Genomic DNA, 23959 nt, shown 5'->3' with positions numbered 1-23959 from the left:
TTTGTTGTAATATAGGTATGTATGTGCGTTTGTAATGGAAATAAGTTAACTCGGTTGTGTTTAGTGAAGTGTTTTTAGGATATGTTTCATCAGTGTTTGTCTTAATTAGCCTACCAACCAATTCGGCTGCTACTTAATAACGTAAAGTGTCCTGTTTGGTCGTTAAATTCGCGGGTCTAATGTGTGATAATTAGAAACGGTGCATTTTATTACGAGCCACAACTTACCTGAAACTAGATTACTTTCACTTTCGATTAAACCATTGCAGTTTCTATAAGTTTCGTGTTGCTCAACATTTGAACGATGTTATAATACTGTTACTTGTCTTCAAAAATATGGATGACAAAAATAATAAAACGTGGGTATTTTTCTTTCTCTTTGCTAACTCTAGTGTTTGCAGCATTGACGCACAGATGGAGAGCAGAAGGAACATGGTGGAGGTTTTGGGGGTGCCAGAGGTTTTACCAGCTGAGAGGACAGTCGAAAAACTGGAGGCTTATTTCCTCTCAAGCAGGAATGGAGGAGGAGAGGTGCTGAAGGTGTTGTACCCCTGTTACCAGGCGGGACAGGCCTTCATCATATTTGAGAGGCAGGACGGTGAGTCAATATGAAGAGCCACAACATCTTTATAAAACGTAACGTGTTAGTTTGTGGTGAAATCAGTAAAAGTGTGTTAGCACTAGCAGCAGACGTCAGAGTAAAGAAAATTTAACTCGGGAGGTTTTTAGGAAAGTTTTAATCACTTTTCTCATTAAAGTGTGTTTACTGATTTGTGAGGTTTGGCGCCTTCTACTGGCGATTATGAGGAAGTGCAACAACAAAATTAATTATTAAAAAGTGCCTTATGAGTGGTTATTGATTGCAGCGCTTACAGTAAAAGAGAATGAAAAACACACACCCAAGATTTTTGTAAGGTACTGCTACTAATGACAGAATTCAGACAGGATAAATAAGAAGAAATATAAAGTGTATTAAGCTCCATTTTTAGTTTTTTCATTCAAAAGGTGTGGCTCTTCAGGTCAAGAGTTCAGGTAGGTGCAACAGATGTAAATCATTCCCAAAAAAGATAATTACCACAAGTACTGAGGGCAGAACATGTGACCATATAGCACCACACTAACCAAATAAAATAAAGACATTATCATAGAGACAAAAGAAAAACATCCTAGCAATTATTATTCATGATTATATACATGATGCCTGATCTGATAGACAATGCTGTAATACATCAATCTTGTGGACAGAAATATAGAATAAATACAGAAGATAGTCAGTCAAAAAAGTAAGACCATAAAAAAGAAAATCCTGATACTTCAGAGGAAACAAAAAAATAAATGGGCTACTATTTTGATAATTGAATAATAGTTTAAAGCAGCTATAATAGATATTTTAAATAATGACAATGTATAATGTTGATTTTAGTGACGAACCTAAAGACAATTATCAGTGACTCTGCAGCGCCCCTCGTCTTTTTTAGTGAGTTTAAGTTAATTTTTAACTGTCAGGCTAAAACTTTACTGTTCTCATAGTATAGTGTAGTTTTTGGACACCGTAGGCAGCTGTTTCCTGAGAAAAAGCTCTACCTGTATATTACTAGCTTAGCACCAAACAGCAAACAGACACAGTTGGTGAGGAGCTGGTGAACATAGTGGAGCATTTAGCAGCTAAAGAGCCAGATATTTCCCCCAGGAGCTGGAAGAGAGAAAAAACAGATCTAAAAGTGAGTGAATATTGGAAAGAAATACGACTCCAAGTGACTGATAATTTTGTTTTGTAACTTTTTGCTAACAGGTTCAACACATGTAGTTCAAAGGTGATATGTCAGTGTTGTCTCCTAACTGTGTTCCTGCTGCCTTCAAGTGGCATACATCAGTAAATGCAAGTTTAAGTACATTTTCCAGCAACATTTGCTGGTTCAAAGCTCTCCAGTGTGAGAATACATTACTGTATATTAAATATTTTGGGGCCTGGGACTGTTGATTGGACAAAATAAGGATTCAAAGTTGTTCTTGTGGACTTTTTTTGTATTAACCATTTTGTGTTAGTAGTTGCAGCCCTATTTTTGACCACTGTTTATTTACACCAAGCATTTTTTCATGACAGTCAAGCTTATCTGTAATAAATGAAGCATGCAGGGTAACTCAGGATGTCAACTCAAATCTACTGATATTCTCACGTGGCACATTCATGTCACTAAAACATGCACCCATTTAATCATGGCAGTGTAATTAAGCTGTTAATTAATTAAGTGCTCTGTTCATTCTTTTTCTGCCCTGCCTGCTTCTGTTAATGTAGCATTTCATAAGCAATAATACAGTATATTCCCCTTCTGGTCTGAGGTGCCTGTAGGGGATTTTACACTTAACCCACAAACAGAATGTGCTCAATGGATAATACAGTACATCCCATTGTGGTGCTTATTGGGGGAGTAAAGGCTTCCTCATAATGTTGTCTGTATCTAATGTGGTTATTGGTAGTTTGTTATTGCTGTCACTCCCTACTCCTTGCTGTGCTGAACTTCCTTGTAGGGAGTGAGGACATTGCCAAACATTAACGCTGCACATATTTCATATCCGTATATTAATTTTTATCATGTGAGCTGGGTGACTGAAATCAAATGTTTGCTGTACTCACTTTGACAAAACCACATCCTCCTTTTATTGATGAGAAGTGGAAAATACCCAAATGTTTATTTGTATGTGTGTGACGAAGGGGTGTTGTCCAGATCAAATCATATGTTAGCTCTTGTGAAATTAGTTTAGAAAGTCAGAAATCACCTGGCAGACCTGTTGTATTATGAGAAAATACTGCTGCTGATTTTTGATGTCAAACTATGTCAATTTGATTTTACTGTTCTTTTACTGTACTGTTAAACTCACTAGGTGGGTTTGTCCTGAATGACATCTCTGGTTGAAATCAATCAATCATTTAACCAATCAGTCAAATTTTGTATCTTCTTTCCACAGTTGCTGCTAATGTCTTGAGAAAGAGCCGTCACATGTTGGAGGTGAATCATCAACAGTATCGTTTAACAGTGAAAGCAGCGGACAGTCCTAAGGTAACCAAACATTAAAAACATCTTATTACTTTTACAGTATTTTGTGAGGTCAGATTTACCAATTATTTGCTCAGAATTGCTCGTTTTGTGTCATTCTGATGATGTTTTTACCCTCTTTCTTCTCATAGATGAATCTCCCAGTGGAGGCAATGATACATTTGAAAAATTTCCCAGATAAGAAAATGGTGCTGGAAATCCTCAAGTCACACGGCTTCACGTTGATGGACATGAACAGTGATCAGGTGCGTGTCAAAGGTTCATTTTCGAAGCTCAGAGATGTTAAGGCCCAATTGGAGCAGCTTCAAAACCAGACGAGGATACCACTGTCCTCTTCACCTGTCCAGAGCACTTCCTCTGGAGCAATATCCAAATACTACACCAAGCACAGCTCATATGTGTCAGATGGTAAAGGAAACCACTTAAAATACAGAGACAAGCCTTCGCCTACTTCGCCTGCTTCACCATCTTCACCCGACACCTCCTTATCTTGGAGGTCAGGCTCTTTTCACAACCGACCCACCTCTGCAGAGTCCAGAGCTGCTTTTTCTCAGAGACCAGATCATAGTATGTCATTCAGGCGAGGGACAGAGTCCTTTGTCGTGGATGCAGATGTGTTAAAGTACGCTCGCCGGTTGAGAAAAAAAGATATTGAAGGCATACTGGCCAGCCATGATGTTAGACTAGAAGAGGTTCAAGTTGGCAATAACATGAATATCACTTTACAAGGGAAGAGTGCAAAGATGGCTGCTGGAAAACTACAGAGCCTTTTGAATGATCTCAGCAAGTCTCTGCGCACTCAGGAAGTTCTTCTGAAGGACATGGATCGTGACAGCCAGGCTCTTCTGGAGAAAATTCAGAAGGACAAAAACATTTATAAGTCAGTACTCGTCTGTGTGATGAGTGACAGACTTCACCTCATAGGACCGTCTGGCGAGAGCTATGAGTTGAAGCAGAGGCTGTCAGGAAGGCCAGTTGACCACTCAGGGCGTACAGGGAGAACATTTGACAGAGACTCCAGGAAGAGGAGCCACTCACTGCCCCCACTCACTGGAAAGACCGCAGGAAGAGAAAGGGATGCCAATGCTAATCCATCTCCTGTCGGTGCCCGAGGTTATTCTCCGTCAAAGTACCAGGATGTTGGAGAGGACGATGATGAGCCGGAGCGGGTATCTACCGGTTGTTTTGGTAAACCTACTTTAAGAAGAAGCCAGTCAATGTCCCGTATGAAAAACTGTCCAGAAAAGTCTAATGGTCACATGCAAGACAAAAAAACTGAAAGGACACCTCGTAGTTTTTTCAGAACCCCTTTGTTGAAATTATCTGGAAAGCAATCATTTCGTCCGAAAAAATAAGCAGCCAATCTATGTTAATTAAGGTGGACAACACTGAAACGTTCTTGTTCTGTCTCAATTTACATTTGTGACATTATTTTTTTAAACCATATTATGTATATACATATTTATTTGAGGCTCCTGTCAGCAGCCAGTTAGCATAGCTTAGCATAAAGACTGAAAATGGCAAGAAACTCTGTCTGTAGCTTATTGATTAACATGCGATGTAATGCTTGTTTAATCTGAAGTGTTAAAATGCTGTTTCCATCTTTGTGCTAGGCTAAGCTAACTGTACTAACGTGAGTGGTATCGATCTCTCAAGAAGAAACGCCGTATATTGCAAATACTGTGCAATTAGTTCCCAAAATATTGTACTATTCCTTTAAAAAGTTAAGATGACAGTGTATTGGCTGACATTTTTGGGAAGTATTCCTTAAATATGGTTTCTAAATGACATTTTTTCCATTTCTGTTATGCAATTTCATGTTCCTTATCAGTAAATTGAAACACTGATACAGACACACTATCTTATATACACTAAAATTACTGGATAATATTGTGAAGTGTCCACAGGTTTGCTGTTTTAATCAGCACTTTTAAATGATTATTGTAAGTATAAAATTTAAATTAATTCAGATTGATGTGTGATTTTTGTTGTGTGTTAATCTACCATCCCAATTATTTATTATACTTGAACAATTATAACTTGTATATTTTGAAACGAAGGGCTATTATTATACCATTAATGTTACAGATTACACTAACCTTCTTCTGTCCTGAGTTAGTTTTTTTTTTAACCACCTTTGACTGACATCGCTCACATATTTGTTGTTTCATTATTACCAACTAACTGCATGTGTGTTGGTCATCTGGGGATTATTTCACATCTATAGTGATATAAACAATAAACTGCCATCTGTGATTTGAAGAGGATCTGTGGGTGTTAATTAAACGTGACAATGACGTGTGGGCCTATTTAATCTCCAGTTTGTGCAGTATGATCATTACACTGTTCACCCGGGGTTGATGTCACTGTGGGTTTCCGTTAATAGTGTTCCTGTTACACCTGAATGCAACAGCAAGGTGGAGACAGAAACCGATGACAGGAAGTGTGAGCAGGAAGTGAAACAGCCGCTTACAGTGGACTAAAATCATGCTTAGAGAGGAAGTACTGGTGCCTGATACGGATCTCTTTGACTGGATACTGTCGCTATTATACAATATTAAAACATTAAGAAAAGAACAGGTGGTCAGGGAAGAAGCAAACACTCTTAGATAGGTGTTGTGTATATCTCACATAAATGTTTCAGTATGCTGGTAAAGTCCCTTTACTCATTTAGTTCCCAATTAATGCTTGTATCCAGTGTAAATTAAAGAGAGAGCACTCCAACATGGCTGCACTATGATTATGACTCAGAAGCCTTTTTATCAACAGTAATTACTAAAACACATCAGTATGATGAGAAACCGAGGTTGTCCTCCACCACAGAGGTTTTTGTTCTGGTTTTCCCCTTTTCATGTTTGTTTTTGCCTGTTACCATGGTAATTCAACTTTACACAAATCTGATTGGAGCAAGAACTTGTCAGGCAGTCAAATAATAAATGTTCAACGATGTTCATTTTAACTGCAGTTTTTTAGTTAAACTAACAAACCATCAAGCAACAAAGTTAATTCTTGAACTTAGATATAGCAAAACAATCCCAACTCAAGGTCCCCTTTCTGGAGCTTTCATCAGTATTGCGCAGTCTTCATCAGTGAATTGAGCTTGCTCAGTTGTCATGGAGACTAATCTGTTGACATGCACGCTTGGTAGCTATTATGATTTCAACCTTACCTTCAACTTACCTCAACCAACCCTTTGTTTGCTCTTGGATCAATGTTCTATTGTATCTACACTGAATTAAAGCTTCAGGAAAAGCTAGTAAGTTGGTCTTGAGTTGTCCTACTACTGACCAAAACCAAAAACATGACTTTCTTCCCTACCTCCAATAGTACCTAGATTAATTTAGATTTTCTTACCCATTATATATTATTATTAGTAGTATAGTTTGAGACATTCAGCAAGATATCTGCTGCCATCCCAACATAGAAATTTAGTTTTATAAGGAAAAGAAGGTGTCATGTACACTTTGCATCATGCATAAAGCTCTCACCCAGGAAAAAGGCACCAGTCAGAGGATGCCAGCAACACTTCCCTGTATGCATATGAGTTAAGTTCAATGAATATTCCATTGTGTACATATTGTGAAGGGTGTTCATTGTGACTATTTCTTCAGCAGAGAGTAGTTCCAATGAAAACAGCTCACAGTGAGGTCTACCAGAGAAAAAGGTATTGCAGTAATTTTCCCAAACGTCATTTACCACTAATAAAATCTCATATTAGAGGTGGCAATCTCAGACATATTTCAAAATATCTACTTTAATAAATTCCACTAAAGGCAAGTGAAACACATTTGATGAACCAGCATTTTAAATCCTAAGTGAAAGGGATGACACAAGCCAGTAGGAGTATCATCCAGTATTAGTCAGGGATAAAAGGCCCATCTTGTCCCCATTTGCCCGGGACTTAAACCTCTTTTAAGGTTTTCACACTGCTCATACTTATCACAGACTCTATTTATGAAACAGACAAACCAGGCGTGGATTTTGCTCGTCATGGAAAAACCCATCTGAGTCATGAACTGAGCTGTGTCAGTCTGCCTGTGCCTGGAAAGATAAGAGAACAATGCTGAAACATGCTGGATGGCATTCAGCTGCTGAAGATGAGGAACTGAGGGTCAAAAGCTGATTATTTTTGGTGCATGTTGCCCTTTTTATTCAATGCTGAGAGGCATAGAGAGAGTAGAGCGAGAGAGAGAGAGAGAGAGAGAGAGAGAGAGTGCATCTGGAGCTGAAACTAACCACGTGTTTATATGTGGGGTTGAATTAGAGGGATAGTTATGGGAAGAAGAAGGCTTTTAGCATGTTTGTGTTTATTCATCTCAACAACTGTGAAACATCAGGCAGACTTTACTCAAATTAAGAGTAAAGGTGACACAACATGTGACGTCAGGTGTGTTTCTGTCAGTGAACTCGGGCTAGATGGATCTTGCCTGAATTTCAGACTTGGAATGTGGACTTGAATGACCGTTCCAATGCACTTTTCAATGTTTGAGGTTTTTTTTCCCGATTTCTGAGTACAATGGATTGCAGCCAACAAAAGTAATGGAGAATGTTGTCTTAGCAATACATTAGCATTGGACTGCTGTAGCCTGTAATGTCTAGCTTGGTTAGCAGTAAACTGATCATAGGACAACCAAACAAATAATGAAACTCCTATAATGAAACAGTACCAACAGACAAGTGCTTTTGGTGATTACATAAAAGTTTCTTGTTGCTTTTTCACTTGACCACATATTTAACATAAGCCTGCATTTAACACTGTCAGTCAAACTCTGAGCTATAGCAGAGAACTTGTGCACTGGTGTTTGCTAATCTTTTTTTTGCTTGTGTGACCCCTTCATAAGAAACAATGTCTACTTGTGTCAGATAGAATTTTTTTAAAACTATGACACTAAATTGTGGAATTTTCTACCGAGACGTATCAGAGAGGCCAAGGCTGGATTCGTACCCCTAGGTACACTCATGGACCCCCCACACCATCTCGCCACACTAATCACATCTACCCAATGTTACCCACCCTGGCCATTAAAATCCACCTTCATTATTTTGAGCTTCGAGTCAAGTTGGCACGTCAAATCACACACCTGTTGGTCGAAAGCTGAATAACTAGTTGAGTTGAGCTGGGAGCAGGTCTGACTGTACACTTCACACTTCAGGAGTTATTACTGATACATGTGACTGAGTATACAACAATGCCATCCTGAAACATACACAGCACAGCTGAATAGTGAGTCACTAATTGAGCAAAGCAACTTCACACACTGCAAAATCCAACATATAATGCACATACGACTTTTTTCACAGGACTTTTTTTTTTTTGCTTCTTTCTCTTCCTTTTTTCTTCCTTTTGGCTTCCCCACTGGGCTTTTTGTTACAGCCGGCGTTGTCCATTTACCGCAAAGTGATCATTTTTCCACTTGCCCAAATTGCCCTTATGGTAGATCTTGGCCAGAAAGCGCCAACTCAGTTGTTAGTTTTGGGAAAAAAACCCTAGCTAAATAAAGCTAATATTTGTACAACCTGGCATCTTGTTTTACCTACATATCCTGGTTTTGTGGACCTTTTGTGGTGTTTTGACATTTTATTTGACTTCGTTTCTGTGTTCTGACTTTGTCATTTACATTAAAGCACTTTGAGCTTCAGATGAAATAAGAGATATGCTTCCTTAAAAAGTTCAGAATATGGTGCCGACTCTCAGATAAAGGTCAAGTGTTGTGGAAGGTGATTTTGAAATCAACTGTCTCTGCCTTAGTCATCATTCCCGTACACTGTTTGTGCTTAATTACACATGCTTACCCACGTCAATGTTTTTTAACATAACAGCACTGTGAAAAAGTTTTAGGCTTTAAAGTAGCAGCAGTTCTCCTCAGTACACCTGCACAACTTTTCACGGTACTCAGCAGGTCGGTTGCTCCTGCATCTTGGAGAAGTTGTCACAGTTCTTATGTGGATTTCAGCGTCTCAGCTGCTTCTGTCTCTTCATGTGATCCCAGACGGACTCCATGATGTTGAGATCAGGACGCTGTAAGGGCTGAACCATCTGCTGCAGGACTCCTTGTTCTTCTTGTTGCTGAAAGTCCTTAATGACTCTGGCTATATATTTGGGTTTGTTGTCATGCTACGGAAAGCATCAGATGCCTCCTAGATGGTATTATGTGATGAATAAGAATCTACATCTAAAGCATCTAAAACTTTTGCACAGTATTGTGTGTTTGTCTTACATACCAAACTAACTAAACTGCCAGAGTCTCTATCTCAAACTAAAAACTAAATTTCCCAAGTTCCAGCCTGACTCTTATGTTGGGAGTTGGGAAACTCTGGTTTAGAGAAAACCCTGAGGGACATGTTGTAATGCCAGTGCCAAGTTAAGAAAGGAAATGCCACGATCCTTCCCAGGAGATAAAGGACATTTTCTACCCCCAAATTTCTGAGGTTAACTGCTCTTGTCTGGCAGTATGTCACATATAAATTCCTTTTGCTGGGAGGAAATGATACAAAATAAATAAAATACTACAGCTGGAAAGGCAAGCCTGAAAGCAAGAGAGTAAAACCTTGAAGTTTAAGTCACGCTGTGTTCAGTGACTGTTTAGAAACTGGGAGGCCTTTTGGCAGGAAGAGAGAGACAGAGGAGGATGCAGAAGTGGTATGAGCTTTTAAAGATAGCCTCCCGGTACTTTATAGATCTGCATAAGGGTATGGGCTGACTGACAGGATGACGTGCTGTAGCATGCAGCCACAGCTCGAGCTTGACTAAGCACACCCTAGAATCCACCAAAAAAAGAGCACACCACGCCCACAACGCAACACACTCTGTCTACACTACCGGGCCACAGAAGTCGACCATACTTCTCTTTCTTCTTCCTTGAGCTGCTTTCTGTTCCTCTGTGTATCGTCTGTCTTCTATTTTGGTGTGTTTGGTGAATAGAGGCAGGGATGGCGGAGCTCGAGGGCCTGGAGTTTGGGAAGTCAGACTTTGTACTGCTGGATGAGGTGACGATGGAGCAGTTTATGGAGAATCTGAAGCTGAGGTAAGGCACTGTTAGATACTGTTAGAGAGGAGGAAGGGAGGGGAGGAAGGTGGAAGCAGCTGGGTGTCAGAGATGTAACGTTTCATACAAGCCTAATGTATGAACAATGTTATATTTCTTCTAATTTTTGTTTAGTTGGCTGTAAGATCATTTATAATTAGTATAAAATAAGTAAATTCGGGCACACTTAACTGTTTCTGACACGCATAAACATATAAAACTGAATTCATGGCAACATTACTGAATTACATCATAGACATTACCTTGAGTAGTCCCCCTCAGGAAAGTGGTTAAGAAAGAACAAAAAGATGAATCAAGAGGGGAAAACAAAAGAGGCAAGTATGACTCAAGTCTACATTGATTTTCCCGCTCTACCTCCTCGGGGTTAAACTTGTGGTTGACTGGACCATCACGACTCAACACGCCGGCTGTCATGTGAAGCAAATGTGAAAGTATCGCACAATACCAACAGTATGGCTCGTCTCACTAAATTTTGAATGGAAATACTGCTTTTTTTTGGTTTTTGTCTTGTAAGCTTTCTGCTCTTTTGCACCCAAGCACTCTGGGATAGTACACCTCTCTTGATTCTGAGCCCAGATGTAGTTTTGTCTTGACCGTTCTCACTTCCTTGGCGTCCTTCAGAGGCAGAAGCAGACAAACGCTAATATGACAATTTTTTTTTAGAAAAGTCGCTGATTTGTTTTTCTATTTGAAATGTGAAACTTTCTCAGCTGAAATGTGGCTCTTAAATTAGCACTTTTTATATAGTTGCCTTGGCTTGGTGTATGTCTGTCATCATTGGTTTTTTATGCACATAGAGTTTCATCACACAGCTTGATCAGACTTGCCTAGTAAAAAGCAAAGCAAGTAGGTGCTAAAACATAAAATTTGTGTTGTTATCTGCCCCACTCACCACCTATGAGTTCAGAGTGTTTACATTAAAAAAAAAGAGTTTTCATTATATTTTCCCTCATGTGCTCGTATTAGGCATGTAATCATCACTACTACTATGTCCAAACTTATGAACAGATTCCCACAACATTTGGTGATTAGATAGAACTTAACAGCAGAAAGGAACATCATATTTGATATTGGTGATCATGCTTTTCTTGGAAGACAGGAAGGAAGCTGAAGTGACTTCTTTATTTTTTGGCACAAAAAACAACTATTACTCAGAGGAAACCCCATATGTGTTATGCCAGTGCTTGAAAAAAAAGCCCTGCCTGTAGGGGTGATTTAAACTATTTGAAAAACATCCTTCTTAATGACTCAGATTGAGCCACAATCATGTATCACTGACTGGATCCTCCTAAACACTGCCTACATTAGTCTATAAATGACGGAGGTGCCTTTTTCTGTGTAAACATGATATGCTAAGAGGGGACTGGAGGGCCCAAAGAAAGGTCCTGCACTAAGATTTCAACAGCAGATATGTGATATAAGTAAAAGGATTCATTATGGTGTTATAGTGTTATGATGTGATGTAAACAGTATTTTAATAGCGTGACAAAGTTGTGCCAAGTCTATTGTTTAGTTTAAACAACAGCAATACATCACATTTCACAATCTTATCATGCTGGTTTGTTAAATCAACAGTGTGACTTTCACTCATTTAAAGTAAATATCATTTGTCATTTGCCTTCTGGACACATTTAATTTGCTTCAAGATATGATGAAGAAGAGATTTGTTAATAACATATCCAGGCTGCTAAAATGGAGTTAGGGGCCTGGTTTCCATTATTTACATCTTGCAGTGGCTTTATCATTAATGTATAGTTAATCCAGTGAATACAGTGTGGTCTTGAGTCTCACTACTAACAGCATACTGGCTGGGGATAAGAACACCACATTTGTAGGAAGCTTTGAAATCAGACAGCCTTGTTGCTACCTTGTCCCATTATGATTTATTAGTGCTATAAATGCTGATGTTGGAAGACCCAGCCCCTGAGTCTCTAATTATTAAGCTGTACACGCAACAGAAACTGATGTGTTATTTAGGTGCTCAATTAACCACTGTTACACTTTCCGGCTTAAGTTACCCACACGTAGGTTACCCAAGCCTGTGTGACGCCCATTGAACCACAAGTCTCATTTCCTGCTTTCAGTGTTCACACACACTTGTGTCACTTCCTGTCAGCTATATATGACATAAAGGTGCACGTTGAGATCTGTCATGAAACTTCGAGGTGGGGTTTTTTTTTTAGAGGTGGTGTGACAAAGTAATGGGAAATGTGGTTAAACTGCTTTTTGCCCCCTTAAATGAATTAATAAATAAAAGAAACAGTCAGATGCATACAAGTGTGTCCGCAGTAAATTGATTTAGACTATAAAAAGGTTACAGTATACCTCCTGCACATGTATACTATAATATAATTTACAGCAGTGATGAGTCATCAGTATCATTGTCTTTTATGTTACCAGGTTTGAGAAGGGCCGTATCTACACCTTTATTGGAGAAGTGGTTGTCTCCGTCAACCCATACAGACAGATGGACATTTACGGCAAAGAAACCATTGATGCATATCGGGGACGGGAGCTGTATGAAAACCCTCCTCACCTGTACGCAGTGTCTGATGCCGCCTATAAGGCCATGAAGAGACGGGCCAAAGACACCTGCATTGTGATATCAGGTCTGTCTCTTTCACACTCTTAAATGTTGTAACCCACAGTCCTGCTAAGTGTGCGAAGTGTGTGCGGTGAGAATCACCTGATGCTTATTCAAGTGTGAAGTTCAAACCTGGTTGCAAACAAGCTCTCAGTTCCCTTCTTAAGGGAATAAATGGCCATTGTACTATGTTGGCTTTGATAAAAATCAAACCAAGAGACTAAATGTGTTTATACATGTTGCCAGATAAAACAAAATAGTTGGATGGATGATTTTTCCTTTCTAGAGACCATTTTGCCAATGGGGCTGAAAATATTAGGTGTGGTCTGTGCACCATGCATTACTTTTGGCATCAAATACAACAGGTTACATAAATCAAAAGGATTGTTCTCTGTACAGGATGTTTTAAAACACCTCAGTCTCGACATGGCTCTACATTGTCAGACTTATCAGCTCAATGATCATCAATCTTTAGGTTGAAACTATCAATTGTTCTCATGATCAATTCATCCAGCAACTATTTGCTTGATTAGTCGATTCATTGTTTGGTCTAAAATATCAGAAAGTACGGAAAAAATACCTGGACTCTTTTTCCACAGCTCTAGATGACATTTTTAAATGCATTAAACTTATATAAAACTGTCAGTTTCCCATCACAGAAGACACAATTGTTGCAGATTATTTTTCTGTAAATTGACTAAATGATCAGCAGTAAGTTGTAAAGAGTCTCTCTTTCGGGCTTTCAAGTTATAGCTACTATGCTCATGAAAATAGTCTATTGAAAGACGTTCATAACCTTGAGGAGGTAAATTGACAGAAGTCAGTGCCCCTAAAGAACTTACCACATCCTTTTCTAAAACTAGACCAGATCAATTATTCTGTGAGGTCATTCTGTAAGTAGCAATCTTTTTCAGCTCAATCTGCGTGCTCTGATTGACGCCTTCCTTTTTTTGTTAGTGTTAATTAATTAATTAATTCACGTATTTATTTTCTTTTTCTCCTTTTCTCTTCCACATAAAACTTATCTTGCTTTCTGGATCAGTTTCTTTTAAAGTCTGTGTAAAGTAAGAATACATATGTGTTCTGAGTTTGACATACCACAGAAAAGTGTGTTGTTAACCACCCTGCCAAATTTGAATGATTAAAAAAAATCGCCAAATATATGAAATTAGGCTTCAAAGTTGTGTAGAACAGCCTTTTCCTCTGCTACCAAACGCTGTGGGAGTGCCCGCCGAGTCCGCGCTGAAACCCCGCCCCCTAGCATGTGTCACCTGTCAATCAAAGTCATCACCTCTACCAGAAACATGGACGTCTGAGAGCTTCCTGCTGCTAACTCAGCTCCTAGCTCGGCGGCTAACTCGGAGGTAGTAGTGTGTGCTGAATGTATTTATATCTCTACAGCAGCAGGGGCGGGTTTATGCTAACACTGCGGTGACTTTCAGTGGTATTATTATTATCTTTCTATGTTTAATTGTGAGTCTCATTGTTAAGCTGACATTGTCTTTTTCTTTTTATGCACCATATTTCCAAATAAAAAGTAGTAAGTTAAAATGCAAAACAACTTTTACTAACAACTCAATTAGCCTCACAGCCTTAACAGTTGGTCTCCTAACAACACTATCATCAGGACTGATCAGCTTCAGGTGTCTCAGATACATTTAACATGAAAACTTTTGGCATCGTAACAGCTGGACAGTTTAAGTTGACAAACATCATACAATCTGTAGCAGGCTTTCGTGTAGCGCTAGGTTACTGAAGAAGTGGACAAGTTAATAAAAAAGTGGACAATTAGAGTTTATTTTGACCTGTTGGTGACGTTAGAGAAAAGCTCATTTGACAGTGTTAATTTAGGTTTGGGCTCAGATTATTATTATTACCAGAGCAGGTTTTATTTAGCAGAATATAGTCATTCTGTTTTAATTGTCTGGATATTTGATGTGTTCATATAGTTGTTGTGTAGTATCTAATTGTTAGGCTGTGTTTTTTTTGTCTGTCAATCATTTTTAAAGTCACATCTTTTTGTTTAATTTTATGGTCTAAATTTCATTTTACCCTGCCAAGAATAAATCTCATGGACATACACTAAATACTTTTATGTGATAATGAATTAGACAGGGAAAAGATGACCTGCTTTTGTCAATTAAAATCATTTTCTTCTTGGTTAAAGGCACTGATGATGTCTGTGGGGATGTGTGCTCATTCTATGATTATACAGTACAATATGCATGTTTGCATTTATTATGCATTGTCATTAAAAACCTTCGAAATCAGCAATATGTTGATTGGGTCCAGAGGCTCAGATGCCAGCTCCACTTTTCTCTATACAAGACATGAAAAGTGACATAGCAGAAATATTTTTGATATGCAGATGTAACAGTCTGTTTATTGGTGTTGTGAAATCTTTTTTTTTTTGTGTTTCAGGTGAAAGTGGGGCAGGAAAAACAGAAGCCAGTAAATACATCATGCAGTATATTGCAGCCATCACAAACCCGAGCCAGAGGGCGGAGGTCGAGAGGTGAGTGGTTATAATACAGTAACTTAATCAATGATGATTGGATTCATTAAAGCAGTACTGCAAACTGAAATGTAGATCTCATTCAAATCAATAATTGGATCATGAGAATTTGACGTCACCATAAATCATCTCACTTTCTTCTTCTCCTCTAACTCCATTTCCACCTCCCTCATGGCTGCTTTTCACATGTTTCCATCAACGGTCGCCACCGTGCAATAAATCAGCGTGAAGAATGTGCTACTCAAGTCCAACTGTGTGCTGGAGGCCTTTGGGAACGCCAAGACAAATCGCAATGACAACTCCAGCCGCTTCGGCAAATACATGGACATCAACTTCAACTTCAATGGCGATCCCACAGGGGGGCACATCAACAACTACCTGCTGGAGAAGGTAAGAGGAGGTGGCTGGGATGATAGAGGTGCTCAGACTGCAGACAGGAGTCTTTCAAAGGTCCAAATGACAAAGAAACAAAAGAGTCTCATGTCCTTTTAGGACTTAGTGACCCTCCGACTCAACAGAAAAGTGCTGCCAAAGTTCTGCTCATTTATACTCTTTAATTACATCTTCTCTTCTGAGCATGAATGTTTCATGAGGTGATGAAGAAGAGGTGCGAGGGAACATCCATGAATAGATGTGACTGTGAAGCCGGTGTGCGGCGTGTTAATGAATGGCTCACCTGGGGCTACTTGATGCTGCTGTATTTATCCGCTCTGTTAAAGAACCGTCTGGCACTCAGAGTCGGTGTGAATAATGACACCATGATTCAGTCTCAGAGGGCAGAGCTCTTGTTTCTCTGTCGGCAGTCACAGTCGTGCTACTGGAGTCACACCATCAGTTTGTTTTAAGTGTTGGCCTTAAAGAAGAAAACACTGGTGGTGATTTTGTTGCTTTCTGGTGGATTTTTCTTATTCCTACAGTAAACTACTGTAAGTGGTCCACCTTCGACTGCATGATGCTATTGTAGGTGGTTTGAGTGCAGCTACAGTTGTCTAAAACACCAACACTAAATGTCAAGGTTTTGGTGTTGATGCCTCTAAATCACAGAGCAAAGACCCTATTTTTAGACAAAACATTTGTCACCAACGTTCAGCAACCAACAAGGGAAAACAATCTGTCATTGACGCATGAAAGTGACAGTTGACTCAGTAATGGCCACACATGTCATGTTACACTTTGAGTTCACAGTGTCCCTTCTTTCTTTTTCGACCTCTTTGCAACTCTTACTTGTCATTATGTTGTCTGTTGTCTGTCTTTTAGCATTTTCACACCTATAGTTCATTTGCTTGGGTCTGAATCAGTGGATGAGTTGCTACTGTGTTGCATTTTGCCTCTGGGCCAGTTTGGTTTCACACCATCATAGGCGAAACTTCAAGTAAACCAAAATATATAAATAAAAGTCACGTAGGAGTTGTCACTCCATTTATTGGTCAGAGGCCTGGTGGAAAAAGAAAGTACTTTGTGTTTCTTCCAGGATAACTTTCCAAAATGTGCAATGTTTCCCGGTGAGGTCAGATCACATTCATACCACAAATTAACCATACCGAGACCCCTTCTTCAACAAGGTCTTGGTCCGGTTCTTTTGGTTCACATCCATGTTCGATTGCTGCTTTAACACCTGCCCAAACAATACCCACCAAAGGGGGGAAAAACACCAGAGTTTGAGTGTGAGGCGGGTGTGAAAACGCCCTCAGACATCTGACTGCTGAGAAATGCTCCTCACTGGTGTTATTTAACATTTACATTACTGATTATGCCTGTGTGTATGCAACATAGAAGCTTGGTAGAAACAATGCTTAATCTCTTTGGGTTGTCCAAAGCAAATTTAAAAAAAAGTCAATTCAGATGAGGCAGGTTGATGGATGCTACTACAAAAACCACTAAAATTTACTGACACCTAACATTGTAAGAAGAGCATCTGATGGGGAATGTTTGGTTTTACTACCATTATCTATTTTCCCTTTCAAGTCCAGAGTGGTCCAGCAGCAAGGAGGGGAGAGGAACTTTCATTCATTTTACCAGGTGAAGTCTGATCTGCACTGCTGCTGCAAAACACACACTGACTGCATTCATGGCTCATTGAACTCTGAAATTAAATTAATTACCATCTATCAAAACTGAGAATCACATCAAATATATTATTTACTGCTCAGTAACTCCTACACAATGATATAATTCTAAATGTTATGTCGTTTTTACAGTTATTGCGTGGAGGCTCAGATGAAACGCTGGCATCATTTCACCTGCAGAATGATCCAGCTGTTTATACCTTCACCAAAGAGGGAGCTGCAACAACTGTGAGTATGCCACCTTCATTATTTTTGTTTCAAAGTTAGTCAAAGAAAAATAATCAAACCAAAAAAAATGACTTTTTAAATATTTCTCTGTCGATAAAGTCTTATCTCTTCTATATAATTGATCTTTCTTTAGACCTCCAACAATGATCGCAGCAGCCACAAAGCAGTAATGAGTGCTCTGGAAGTGATCGGCTTCTCGAAAGAAGAGATTAAATCAATTTATCAGATTCTGGCCTCCATTCTGCTGCTGGTAAGTTATGGCTGTGTTTGTTAATATTTCTATAGGATTAATACTTATGCTCTACGATCAAAATGCGATCAAAAAAGTTTAAGGTTTCTTTTACATTTATGCTTGCAAATGTAGATGTATGAGTTGATTATTAAGATAAGTACAGTAACACTTACATCAGAGATCTTGGTTGTATAATAAAATGTAATGATACTTTTTCAGGGTAATGTACAGTTTGAGAGTGAGGGTGAAGTCGTCCAGATCCAGAGCATCGAAGCTGTGAACCACATTGCTGAGCTAACAGCCACAGACCCAGACAATGTCAGTAAGAGCCTGCTTTACCGCACTGTGGCCACTGGGGGAGGTGAGGTCATCGAAAAGGGTCACACAGAGCAAGACGCCTGCTTTGGACGGGATGCTTTCTGCAAGGTGCTAAATATTTACTGAAGTTTAAAAATCATACAGTCCTAATGTATTCACTGTGAGTTTTACAGTTCTTACAGATTAACAGTTTTACAGTTTAACTAGAATGAGGAAATGAAGTTCACATAATCACTGTATCGGGCTTTTTTATATTAGATTTTCACAGTAGTCACATTATTTTAATCTGCAGCTCTGTTAAATTTTTTCCTCTTTTCAGGCTCTCTATGAGAGACTTTTCGGATGGATTGTATCCCGCATCAACAGCGTCATTGAAGTCAAAGACTACAACCCAGTGCTTCATGGGAAAAACACAGTCATTGGTGTGCTGGATATCTACGGCTTTGAGATCTTTGACAACAACAGGTCGGTATTTTTGTGTTGTTAAGTCTACTGTGTTTGTGTATTTAAATGGAAGGAAGTTAGCCGTCGGTGATGCTGTTGCTTAAGTGTTTGTTCCTCTGTTGTCGGACAGTTTTGAACAGTTCTGCATCAACTACTGCAACGAGAAGCTGCAGCAGCTTTTCATTGAGCTGATCCTCCGGCAGGAACAAGGCGAATATCAGAGAGAGGGCATCACCTGGCAACATGTGAGAAACACACAGAAACAGTAACACACATACACAAATACACTGATGTACAAAATCAACCAACACAAAGTTATGTATTTGCAGTTGACTTTCAGTGGCAGCATTCAATGCAAGTGAGGGTGTGTTCACACACTGTAGTCAATATAGTGTGTGGAGGTTAGGATTATGGCTATTTGTACCATTGTATTGTAACATGATCACAAGTTTACCAATGTCTCTGTAGATAAAACATATGTGCAAGTCTGATGCTTGAAGGAAAGCGGAATCCCATCCACATTTTCCCCTTACCAAAAAGTAAACTGCTGGTGTTGAGTAAAAAAATATATGCAAATTTGATGCATATGTGACAGAGCAAGTTTGTAAGTGACAAAGTGACACACTGTGACTGCACAAACATGCACTAAGCCACGTGCATACAGTACAAGCAATCACACACCAAAAAGATACATAAACACACACACTGGTTCCACTCATTCTCAACCACTACAATCCTCAAATCTCAAAGTCTTTTATCGTTTCTCTGCACTGTCCACAAAATAAAAACTATTAGATCTGCTGAAACTTTGGACTATTTTAAACTGAAAACAGTCTAAAAACTCCTTTATATTGACAAGCCTTCCTCTTGACCTCCCTCATGTGACTTCATGTGTTGTTTCATTTCAGTTTCCTCTTTTTCTCTGCTCTATAAATATAAATAATATGTAAAAATAAATATAACCCAAATTGATGACTTATAACTTACATTTTCTTCTGTTTATACACAGATCGACTACTTCAACAATCAGATAATCGTTGACCTCGTGGAGCAGCCACACAAAGGAATCATCTCCATTTTAGACGAAGCTTGCCTCACTGTCGGTAACGTCACCGACACCGTCTGCCTGGAGAGTATGGACACCAAACTAGCCCAGCATCCCCACTACACCTCCCGCAAGGTGAGAGAGAGATGGAGCTTTTTCTTTTTTTGTTGTTCCAAAATTTCAAGCTATTTCTGTAAATGATGTCAGTGGCACATTTAGCAGCTGTCAAAGAGGATTTTAGAAAAAAAAATCCTTACCACTGCAAAAGACTCCGTGATCACATTATCAGGCTGTGGCTCATCACGAAACTGTGAAAAAATGGTGTTAAAGTGTAAAAAAGGGAAATGTGGCTCTAACTTAATTGAGTTAGTAGGAAGTGATTTGACATCTTCCTCTGAGTTTACTGAGAAAAACAAAAATGAAGAAATCATATGTTTTTTGTTGCTGTTGCTAATCTTTTGTCTTAAGGACATTCTGTTTTACAGTTGTGATAGTTACGTCAGGTTAAATCAAGAAACATACAAACAAGTCCATTTTATTCATTGTGAACAGTAGCTGGTGTATCAATCTACTGTAAAATCCTTAGTGCATGATTTTCAATGATCTGTCACAAATGTAGTCACGTTGTAATGAATATATAAATCCCAATCTGCTGGGACTCAGAAACAGTTTAAGCAAAGGCAGTTTTCAGAGGGGAATGACTAAAAATGTACCAGTATGTTGTTGTCTGAAGGCTAGTTTAAAAGGATATTACTTGTTTTCATTACCAACCAGAAATACAATGTAAATGCACAAGTATATAATCAAAAAACAATACATTTTCTCCCCAGAAATGTGTGTGTTGTGGTTTGATTTAGACTTAAAACTGATAAACACTAGAATAAAAAGGTCACTCTTTACTCTAGTGTGACTTTAAAACAAACCTGCAGTTCTGATTTTCTGCCAGTAGAGGGCAGAGTTTATCTTATGTTTTAGCTTCAGTGTGTCATGTACCATTAAGATGATTTTCAAACAGCAAAGTCTCCAAAAATGCAGCCATCATTCCCTTCTTCTAAAGCTGGCCTCTGGTAATTCAAACTCAATAAGGAAATTGCTTTTCATGACTGTCGGCTCTGAACTCACACTGTCGTCTCCCCCCAATTTTCTAGCTCACTCCCACTGACAAAACCATGGACTTCCAGAAAAACTTTCGTATTCGCCACTATGCTGGAGATGTCACGTGAGTTGTTCACACATTCATATACTTTGAGATTTGCTTTGGTACGAGCCAGTCAGTGCCAGAAAAAAGTGACAGGATGCTGTGCAGAGTTGAGGAGTGTAAGCCTTATAATCCTATTAAAGGAGGTCAGTTTATGACTCTGGCAGCAGCGGGTGTATTCATAGAGACATTCCTGCTGCATTATTAGTGTTTGAGCTCAAAGTGACAACTGTGCTGACCAGGTAATGTTTTAAGTTCCCATATAAACGATTATCTGTAATGCCCTGAAAGGATTTTGGTTAATATTCACCACATCCTAAATTGTGTATAATATATGACAGCGTCTTAGCTTATTTTTGTCTGGATTTATGGCCATAAATATGAATCTACATGTGTTTTGCATTTGGAAATACAATCCCACAGACTACAGGAAGCTCAGACAGCTCATGGTTTAAGGATACAATTACAGGGAAAATTCCCTCCCTTGATTTCTACTGAGATGTAAATGTGAGTTTAAATTAAAGATGAGTCATTTATCTTTCCAAAAATAGCGAGAATGTTTTTGTCACTAAATAAGGCTGTATTATAGCGTTTAAAATCATCCTTTCACTTTAGCAAGAGAAGCAATGCATGATAATAAGAGAGAGGATACAGTCTTAATCCTCTGTCCAAGTGATTAGGCTAATGTGAAATTTGATTTTTGGGGTATTTTCTTTGTCTAATCTTTGTCTAGTCATAAATAAAGATCTGGCAATGTCAAAAAGGTGCTGGATCAGATTCAAACAGAAGGTGTTTTGAGCCATCATAAATCACATGAAGTGCTAGAAAACTGATCTACTGTGAGCATTATGGGGCTTGTTGGTTTTATCCTCAAGTGAAAGCACTGTTCACATCCTGTTAATGTCAGTGGTTGTTTGGTTTAAGATCATCACAGACTAGAGATGAATCATTTTGTTCAATTCTCCCTCTCCATCACTGCTCCACTTCCTTAATGTGCTCACTGGATTTAAACGTCACGGTGGCCACATGAGGCCCCTGGCCAGCAGTCACCCGTCATGGCTTTGGTTTCAGAAGAATCCCTCCGCTCACGTGTACTGCCCTCAATCTAGAGAGGGGAAGGACATTAATATGTCAAGGGAACACGAAAGGAGGAGGAGGAGGAGGAGGACGATGGAGCCAGCTGATGAGACAATTTTGGCTCTCAGATGAAGCAGCAGCAGCAGTAATCAGGAGGAAGTGGAGTAGGCTTTATTGAGGTTTTTTGACTCGGGGAAATCCAGGCTAACACGATGTTAAACACACATCGAAACACAGAGCAATTTCATCCATTTTTTGAAGCTCAAGACAGCTCTCACAGACAATTACTGCACTGTGTTTTTTCCTCCGCCCCCACCCCTCCACCCCCCCCCCCCCCCCCCCCCTGTGAGCCTTGCTTCATGGCAGCGGTCAGCTGTGAAGGAAGTATTCAGATCCTTTATTCATGTGCTAATAAGACATTGGTAAAACACTCCATAACAAGTAAAATTCTGCATTGGAAATATTATTTAGGTGTTAACAGGAAAATGCACTTAAAGTAAAGCTGAAAAATTGCCTCTGTTAGCATTCATTAGATTATTTTTAATACTGATGCATTACTGTTTTACTGTTGTAGTTGGTTGAGTTGGCGCTAATTTAATTACTTAATTGTAATAAATAATTTGTATTATTTTCTCAAGCAAAACATTCACTGTTTTGGTGAGAGAAACATCAGAAAATACTGATACTCATCGAAGTTGGAGCCCAACATTATTCAGTTTAATGTATTTTAAGGCAAAGAAAAGCAGCACATCTTAATGTTTTAAAGGCTGAACCAATGAATTATTTGTCATTTTTGCATGAAAAATGACCATCAGGGTTGCAGATTAATTTTCTGATGATCAACTAATCATTTCACCTCTAATTGAATAAACTCCTCATATGTTTTGTCAGTACAATCTTAATCTGTGAAGTAACTATAGATGTAATGGTGTTAAAAGTACAGTAATTCAATTCAGTACAATAATAATGTAGTGCAGTAGAAGTTTTAAGCAGCACTAATTCTTTACTTAAATGCAGTGTACTTGAGTAAATGTACTTCAATACCTTTGACCACTGCTTGTGTTATTGACGGGCTGTATAAGAGCGCGTGTGACAGACCTGCAGTGGTAATGACAGATGGCTGTCCCTGTCACTGCACGTCCCCGTCAGCCAGCCTCGACTCGTCTCAGGGCCGCGTCGGGGTCGCTCCAGCTGAGCTGTCACCCCTCGTCTACACTCCCCGGTGGCACTGCTATCCCCCCCTCCATCATCTCTTGTCCCATCCCATCCCATCTGAGTCTATCCTTACTCTGGCTAAATATACCCTCATCCTCGCCACCCGCCACCCCTCCCCATGCCTCCACTCTCACCAAACCACCACTGTCAAAAGCTTTGACCTACTTCGCTTTCTCCTTCTCCTTCCTCATCCTGTTTCTTCTTTTTCTCCTCCTCCTGTACTGCAACCATCACCTGGCTTTTTCTTTACCATCCATACATGAATTCCCTGCAGTAATTCAGGCTGCACATGCAGCACTTTGAGCGGCTATGAGATCCATCAAATTCCCTCACTGCACAACTTTATACACTGCAAGAAATCTTACATCTTTGTTGCTTGGCTCTCTCTGATGTGTGCTGCCCTTCACCTTGTTTACCAGCCCTCTCCTTGCACCAGCTTTGACCTTCATGCTTAAATATACTTTCCTCTAAATCATCATCCCGTCTCAGGGGGAGCCACCGCCTTTATCTTTGTGTGTCCTCTCCCATTTGTCCTGTCCTGTCCTTGTAAATGAACGTTGTGCCTTGTTATTGTGTTGTTCTGACTGCTCTGTCTCTCTTTTCCTTTCACACTCTCTCCCTCTCCCCGGCGAGCTTCCTGGAATCTGGTCAGGTGATTTTCGGCTCTCGTGAGCCAAGGGTACACATCTGTCATAGCCAGCCTCCGCTTCTTTGCCTCCAGATGTGACAGCCGAGGACACACTCACAGGGCTGTGCAGACCACATGTGACACTCTGTGTGTGTCTGTTTGTTTTTTTCCCTTTGTGTGTGGGTGTGTGTGTGTCTGTTAGAGAGGAAGGCATGGAGTGATATCATGTAGATGCATTTTAAAATGTAATGTGTGGAAGAGAGTAGGAGCTGCTGCTTATGTATGCACAATTTTTTCTGCCTTCTCAA

General features: G+C 39.4%; 2 protein-coding genes across 2 annotated transcripts in view; both read left to right on the top strand.

Annotated features, from left to right (window-relative positions):
• The first annotated feature begins 413 nt into the window (after positions 1–413).
• si:dkey-154b15.1 (RNA-binding protein 43) lies at positions 414–4427 on the top strand. Its single transcript, XM_053334067.1, has 3 exons — positions 414–597; positions 2967–3058; positions 3187–4427. Exons 1-3 carry the CDS (start codon positions 414–416, stop codon positions 4408–4410), a joined length of 1500 nt encoding a protein of 499 aa, XP_053190042.1. The 3' UTR covers positions 4411–4427.
• A 5466-nt stretch (positions 4428–9893) lies between these two features.
• The window catches only part of myo1g (myosin IG), a 51123-nt gene continuing 37057 nt past the window's right edge, over positions 9894–23959 (top strand). Inside the window, exons 1-12 of the mRNA XM_053333938.1 lie at positions 9894–10080; positions 12502–12710; positions 15107–15200; positions 15425–15590; positions 17166–17219; positions 17399–17494; positions 17628–17744; positions 17946–18152; positions 18364–18509; positions 18619–18733; positions 19498–19668; positions 20682–20752. Coding sequence (XP_053189913.1) covers positions 9986–10080; positions 12502–12710; positions 15107–15200; positions 15425–15590; positions 17166–17219; positions 17399–17494; positions 17628–17744; positions 17946–18152; positions 18364–18509; positions 18619–18733; positions 19498–19668; positions 20682–20752 — 1541 coding nt within the window. The 5' untranslated portion in view covers positions 9894–9985. The remainder of the gene's footprint in view (positions 10081–12501; positions 12711–15106; positions 15201–15424; positions 15591–17165; positions 17220–17398; positions 17495–17627; positions 17745–17945; positions 18153–18363; positions 18510–18618; positions 18734–19497; positions 19669–20681; positions 20753–23959) is intronic.

This window comes from Scomber japonicus, chromosome 15, assembly GCF_027409825.1.
Source record: "Scomber japonicus isolate fScoJap1 chromosome 15, fScoJap1.pri, whole genome shotgun sequence".
Taxonomy (NCBI): domain Eukaryota; kingdom Metazoa; phylum Chordata; class Actinopteri; order Scombriformes; family Scombridae; genus Scomber; species Scomber japonicus.
The sequence above is the reverse complement of the archived record's forward strand: the minus strand, read 5'-3'. Positions and strand labels throughout refer to the sequence as shown.